The following is a 7,647-nucleotide window of genomic DNA, read 5'->3' as shown; positions in this document are numbered from 1 at the left end:
ACAAAGAGGTCGAGCAAGTGAACGTTCAGCCGAGCGGCCAGGCAGGCAGACCGAGCGGCTTTACAAGAGGTCGAGCGAGTAAGTGTTCCGTCGAATGGATTGAACGAGCGGTCGGGGGAGGGGGGGGGGGGGGGGGGGGGGGAGACTGAGCGTTCTGCAAGAGGTCAAGCGAGTGAGTGTTCAGCCGAACGAACTGAGCAAGTGACTAGGTGGGCAAACCGAGCGATCGTGAGAGCGACTGAGCGGGAGATTTGGGCGATCGAGAAGAGAGGTCGAGTCGCCAAGGGAACTAAGTAAGCAACCGAGCGGGCAAGAAGCCGACTGGGCAGACAGAGAGACCGATCGGGTGAGCGTACTGAGGCCTGCGCTGGACATAGTTTTCTTGAAACAGATCGCCCCACCTCCGACTGTGCTTCGAGGTTTACTCGGGTCGTCTGTTTCCCATGATACAATGGCTAATCGTGATTCATTCCCACCAAGTACCGATGGTCACGAAATACTGAGTGGTACCCGATTGCTATCACGGATACTCCGCCCGAGCTAGAGTTGCATGACAGAGGAGTAGAAAAACATAGGTGGAGAGTTACTCTTATTTTCTATGTTGCTCAAGACCATAGTCTCCCTTTATAAAAGAGCACAATCTCTTCCAGCATTGAATGACGAGTAATGACCATTCAATACTCAGGGATTAATGATAGCCGACGACATCAATGGCCGATCATTACTATATGGAAGGTTACGAAAACAATGATTAATGCTTCCGTTATCTTTTTGAGTAGCAAAAGAATCTACATGGTAAAATGTTAGTTGTTCTACTTAAATAAATTTTATCTTAGTCAATATGATTCAATGCAATTCGAATCCTAAATTTATACTTTTACACATTTACACATGAGAGAATCTCTCTATATATTTATTCATATCATTAATATATGTGAATCAATATAACTTATTTAACATGAGACTAAATTTTCATTTACAATAGATATTTATATTTTTTCGAACTCTTCTTTATTCACCTATATCGAACCGAATGTTGATGACATCCTCTGGATAAAGACAAGTGACGATGACAAGCACCAAAGAGTGAGGAGTGAGGTTGTAAAGAAAGACAACATCATGAGACAAATATCGTTACTAATAATTGGAAGGATGGGTAAATGGGCAATGGCAGTAGCTCCGTTCGCAAGAGGTAAATAAATGACTTCGACGCTAAAGAGTAACGCCAACAAGATGAATAACGACAATATTCCTTTTTTTTTCTAAATTTTTATGTACTATTTTTCGTTCAAAGTCTTCCCACCGTAAGAAAGTCTACCATTCAAAGTACAACTCATTTATGCTCTGGGCTATCGCCGTAAGGAATGCGACGGATCAAAGAAATTCCGGGGACTAAAATGGAAAAGACAACAACAAATTACAAATGTCGCTTTTCAAATTCGAAATCCATAAAACAATATTTTAGGGAAAATACAATAATTAGCAAAAGACAAGAATAAGAAGCCGACGCCCGTGGCTTAGGGTGGGCGAGCTGTCATGGCTATAAATTACCTATATCACTGAAAACCTTCCTCTCTCTCCTCCCTTCATTTGCCGATTGCCATTTGTGTCGCCTTCCCCTCCCTCCTCAGGAGGGACGAGAAACGCCTGGAGGAGGAAGCCGTAAGACGATCATGGCGGGCGGAGACAACGGTCGGGAAGCGGAGGAAGTCAGGACGCCGCTGTTGGTGCCGCGCAAGAACTCGGCGACCTCAATGAGGGGCGAGTTCGTGGCCAGGCTCCCCGATAAGGTGAGGCACGGCGTCGACTTGGAGAAGCCCTTCACCCTCGACGTCTCCCGCTCCAAAGATCTCATCGAAGGTGATCGATCCGCTCATCCACCTACCCTCTCTCAGATTGCTCAAAGCTCGCTGTTTTAGGTTTCTTAAAACTTGCCGATCCAGTTTTCTTTGGGATGTTCGTCTCCCCGTGTAAAATGATTTGTTGGTGCAAGTTTTTGACTTTGCTCCAATTCCAAAAATTCAACTGTGGGCCCGCAGATGATGTCGATGGTAAAAGGCTGAACATCTTTCTGGTCCCTTTCTGCTTGTAGAATAGTTGAAGCTTCAAAGAGGAGAACTTTCTGCTTGGAGAATAGTTGAAGCTTCAAAGAGGAGAACTTTCTGCTTGGAGAATAGTTGAAGCTTCAAAGAGGAGGAAATCTTTACTTTGAAGCAAGTCTGCTATTTTAATGTTTATATTACATAATTGTCCTCTATCATCCCGTTTTGCTAGAGGCTAAGGTCGCTGTTTTACTAATGATCACTAATTGAGTGCTATTGTTAAAATATACAGTGTACATTTTCTTCTAGTTTTTTACCAATCAAATTGTAATTATCATGCAGATCATCTATCAATCAGGATTTCTTACACCTTCAAAATGCCATCGTTTCTTATTGGCTTTAAATAGCGCAAAAATGCATTTTTATAGTGCCAAGGAGATGCCGAACCCCAGTTTACTTTTGTTGGAGAGTTCCATTATTTTTCGCAAAAGGAGCAATGGATGTTTTAGTGTACCACAAATTTTGTGTTGAAAGCTGACAACTCTATAGACACTGCTTGGTTTATGCTTATTGCAAGTTATGCGGTTGAATGCTAACCATTTTCTTGTTTTGAATTTTAGGGGTGAGAGAATACTACGAGAAACAATTTGCAACCTTGAGATCCTTTGAGGAAGTTGACTCCTTGCATACAAATACCATTGATGAGGATCAGGAACTTGAAGAGCAGGCAAACAGCGAATTTGCCATGAAAATCTCTAACTATGCAAACATTGTTCTCTTGGCACTAAAGGTGACGATTCTTGTACTCTGAATCTCTGCTGTTGTCTAACTTGTAGAAAGAGGAAAGGGTTATGTTTTGGTATTATTAGGGTTATAGATTGGCACTACCAGTATAGTGTATAATTGCTCAATCTCATATTTGTGAGTTAGAAATGAACTGGAATTTGATTGCAGATTTATGCTACTATTCGAAGTGGATCCATAGCTATTGCTGCATCAACACTTGATTCATTACTGGATCTTATGGCTGGTGGGATCCTCTGGTTTACGCATCTGTCAATGAAGAACATTAACATATATAAGTACCCTATTGGCAAGTTGCGTGTTCAGCCAGTTGGAATCATCATCTTTGCTGCTGTCATGGCTACTCTAGGTACAGATCTTTCCTTAAATCTTGCTTATGTTGTGACTTCATAACATTATTGTGCTTTAGACTTGTTTAGAGGTCCAATTTGACTGCTGCATTTGAATTCATTGCATGCTTGTGTTGATACTAGGACACATTCTGAAAGTCTTCTTTGGCTGCTACTTTCTACAAGCTGAAAACAGACTATCACCCTTTTTCTCTGTTTGACTTTATAATGTCTATTCACACACATTCTGTTCCATCAGGATTTCAGGTTTTTGTTCAAGCCCTTACCCACTTGATTGAAAACACGCCCTCGGAGAAGATGACCTCGTCACAATTGATATGGCTATATTCAATCATGTTGACAGCCACTTTCGTAAAGCTAGCTCTGTGGCTTTACTGCAGAACTTCTGGAAACAAGATTGTCCGCGCCTATGCTAAGGTTCTACTTCTGATTATCTAAACTTTCATGATTTTGCATTTAATTCCATCAACATTTTGCTGATTTTGGTGGCTTGTTGATATCCAGGACCATTATTTTGATGTAGTCACCAACGTTCTTGGCTTGGCTGCTGCTATTCTTGGTGATAAATACTACTGGTGGATCGATCCTGCTGGAGCTATTATTCTTGCAATTTATACAATTACGAATTGGTCAGGAACTGTCTGGGAGAATGCAGGTTTGTCATTCTAACTGTAATTTTGTTCCAAGACTATTTCAACCACCATTCATTTCTGTGCTAACATATGTCGTGCTTCATAGTTTATATTTCACCAATCTATTTGTTGCTAATTATTGTGTTGATTGTAGTCTCACTGGTTGGGCAGTCAGCTCCACCTGAGATGCTGCAGAAATTAACTTACCTTGTACTAAGGCATGATCCTAAGATTAATCGCGTCGACACAGTCCGAGCTTATACATTTGGAGTCCTTTATTTTGTCGAGGTCAGTTTCTTACTTTATTGTTTTTTCTCGTCATCGTGATAGCATATTATTCTTTCAGTTTCCTTGCAGTGAATTAGAGAACCTACAGTTTAAAGGAAAAAAAAAAAAATCATGCAGCTTCTACACAGAAAATCAAGAGAAACATAATCAGATATTTCACATTTTCTTTTTCTTTTTTTTTTTTGTTCCATGGATAGTCACAAATAAAAAGCCATGACATAATATTTAACTATGTGTCTGCCATTTTCTCCTGCCAATTAAAATCTCATGGTTTATATTCCCTATTTCATGGTCTTGATGTGTGAATAGACTAAAACAACTAATGCCTACTTAAACAATCCCACACTCGACTCTTTAACTAACGATGGAGGATTGAGTCCTAATTCACCATTTTAATCTTGGACAACTTTTATATATGTATATACGCGCGCGCGCGCGCACTCACACACACACACACACACACACACACACACACACACTCACACATATATATATATATATATATATATATAGTAGAAGAAACATACGGCGAAAGAGATTAGTCTCAACTCCTGTTGCATAACACATTATATTTGTATGTCTAAAACCCATGGAATAACTCTTTGTAGAGAAGAAATACCCCTTTAAGGCATCCATTGAAAGGGATGTATTCTTTAATCAATGAAAAATTTACAAAATAAATTAAAATAAAGAATCTACTTGAATCAACATGTTATTTATCCATTCAACCGCTTTGATTTCTACAAAATGTGCAAGCACGAATTTTGTTGCAGAACCAATTATGTCATTCTCATCACTTCTTTAGTGCACAGTGATCTTTCTTGTAACATAGAAATAATTAGGCTACCCTGATTGATTGGCATGTCTTGACAAATTGAAATTATAGATGTTATCCAATGTGTTGCATATAAATCCAAAAGCATTAGGTACCATCTTTCTTAGAATATTATCGAAGAAGCATTGAAAAAGTTACTGACTTCGTTTGAATCTGTGTTCTCGGTACAGTGTGATTGACATGTATAATATAATGTCCATCCTATTTCTTGACTTTCATCATAAGATGGTATGCATACTTGCAATTTGTTTCTCGTTGAATCTGTAATTGTTTCCTGTAAACTTAAAATATATATACATCTCTATATTATTTGTCAAAAACAATGAAATAGCACCAAATAATCAAATTTCCATGAAGCTCTTCATCCCAAATAAAAATGTGGTATTTTCAATCCCTCTTCATCAATTTCTTGGATCCGCAGGTTGATATTGAACTTCCAGAAGATTTACCTCTGAAAGAAGCCCACGCGATTGGAGAGTCCTTGCAGATAAAGATCGAGGAACTTCCAGAAGTTGAACGAGCATTTGTACACCTCGATTTTGAATGTGACCACAAGCCAGAGCATAACATCCTCGTCAAGCTACCTAGCAGCCAACCTTGAACTTGCATCTTGAGTATATGCTGAGTTAATTTTGCATACATTTTGCCTTCTGTAGAAGGGGATTTTATAGCTTGTCAAGCTAGCCGCAGCTTGGTTATTTGCTTGAAAAAGGTCGTAAACAGATGGACAATGGCTGAGATTGTGATATCAACTGAATTATTTGAAATCAGATAGAATTGTGTCAACCCTATAGCGTTCATTTGCATTAAAAGGCCCAAGTTTTTCATCTCATCCATTGCTAATATGCTCTCTTGTTTTAATCAGAATTGGGAGAGAGAATCCCCTTTCACATAAATCAACGAGGAGCATTTTTATGTACGCAAGATCTCTATGTTGTAATCTTACGCAATGATTAATTGTTTTGATCTCTATCAATAATTGTTCAGTCTAATGACATGAATTATGAATTATATACTCAGGAACTTTCTGATAATGTGTAGGGGGTTTGAATTTTAACTTTGTTGGATTAATCTCAAAGTCAATGTAGTGTGTTAGCTCGTGTTTAAAATAAAAAGAAAAATGTTACAGGATGAGGGCACGAGACAGTGGTGTTTCTTTTTTCATCAACAATATTTTAATTGAAATAATTTTGGATTTTTTTTTGAGAATTCACCAAAATGAATGTTTTCAGAACTCACCGCCGACACCTGAAGGTGCAGTGCCATCGCCAGTCGAGGCGTCGACTTTCATCGTCCATCAGTCATTAATTTCCTGTATCAAGCTTCGGATCCAATCTCAAGTTGCACTCCTGAAGTAGTTGGGTTGAGAGACCAATAAAATTGTCGGCCATCTCAAAATCATGCCTAAATGAGGGAATGGAGATCAGCTATCCTCTTCAGATTCATAGGAGGCATGGTTGGATACTGATGCGGTAGGTAGTCGGCCTCCACGTGGCATGGTCAAGTCAAAAATCAAGCTAAATTGTGAGTCAAAGGCAATACCCAACCACACTCAGTCAAGATGAGGGCCTCAGTTCAAACCAAGCCTGAGCATGACTTACCTCAGACAAGCCCGGACACTCTAAATTTGACTCAGCGTCAATCTATCTTCTTAGGAGTAGGAGCCCGACTCCTTGACGCCCGATTCCTCGATGCCTGACTCCATCAACACACTACTCAATAGAGGTGAGGCTCAATTCTGAGGTGCCTCCATCGCACGGACTCACGTGTAGATGATGTGGCTAGTGAAGGATGCAGGAAACGTGGACCACGAGGCATTCGTACATGAGTGACAGAAAAGGTGGAGAACATGGGGCGATGTGGCAATCCCTCAACCGGAATGTGGGTGATTGAGTACATGGATAGGGGCTTGTGGGTGTCGTGTTTTTCTTCGTCGAGGTAGTACACAAAGGAGCCTGCTCTTGTGGGCACGAGTTGGTTCACGGATTTTTCTACTTTGGGACATCTTCTTTTTCTTACTTCCTGATCATCAAAATTTGACTTAAGCTTTGGAGTGGTTGCGTCAAGGTTCATCTTGCCCCCCATTTTAACTCTCTTTGGATTGTTTCAGAGACCACTCGAAGTTCGTCAACCCCCGCCCGTGTGGAGTTGACTCAGTGGAAGACTACACAACTTGTACTCAGTCGGTCAAAAGCAACTGGCCATGGGTATTAAATTGAGTCATCTCATCCCTTAATCTCAGATGGATCAAATTGACGTTGTTTATAAGAAATCCAAGTTGAGATGGGAGACATCGGAAGATCTCAAGAAAATCATGACTCCACTAACAAGAAGGGTCGAGGTGAAATTATAACCATGAGGAGGGAGGACTTCAACCAGCTCGTGACTAATATAATATAGGAGATATTGCAACGACATACCATGCCGTCACTACAACAAAACTGTTAAAAGATAACAATAAAAAATTATCATAAAAGGTTTCAAGAAATCGTTATAAATCGGCGCGTTGAGAAAGATAGGACTCTCAAAAGATAACGGTTAAAAATCATTGTCTTTTCGTTAAAATGACAACTATTTTTAACCACTGTCGAAGAGCTCCGTATCTTTCTCAACGCATCTATTTATCATGGTTTTAGACAACGGTTTTTCACCATTGTGTTTCAAATGAAAAGACAACGGATTATAACCATTATCTT

At 39.9% G+C, this 7,647-nt stretch overlaps 1 protein-coding gene across 1 annotated transcript; it reads left to right on the top strand.

The window, feature by feature from the left end:
• Positions 1–1,566: 1,566 nt before the first annotated feature.
• Positions 1,567–5,737, top strand: LOC122024394 (metal tolerance protein 4-like). The gene is made up of 7 exons (XM_042583018.1): positions 1,567–1,860; positions 2,663–2,832; positions 2,997–3,195; positions 3,435–3,613; positions 3,701–3,851; positions 3,983–4,116; positions 5,373–5,737. Exons 1-7 carry the CDS (start codon positions 1,674–1,676, stop codon positions 5,550–5,552), a joined length of 1,200 nt encoding a protein of 399 aa, XP_042438952.1. The 5' UTR covers positions 1,567–1,673; the 3' UTR covers positions 5,553–5,737.
• The last annotated feature ends 1,910 nt before the right edge of the window (positions 5,738–7,647 follow it).

This window comes from Zingiber officinale, chromosome 9B (assembly GCF_018446385.1).
Source record: "Zingiber officinale cultivar Zhangliang chromosome 9B, Zo_v1.1, whole genome shotgun sequence".
NCBI lineage: Eukaryota > Viridiplantae > Streptophyta > Magnoliopsida > Zingiberales > Zingiberaceae > Zingiber > Zingiber officinale.
Note: the sequence above shows the minus strand (reverse complement) of the source record. Positions and strands in the feature narration are given on the sequence as shown.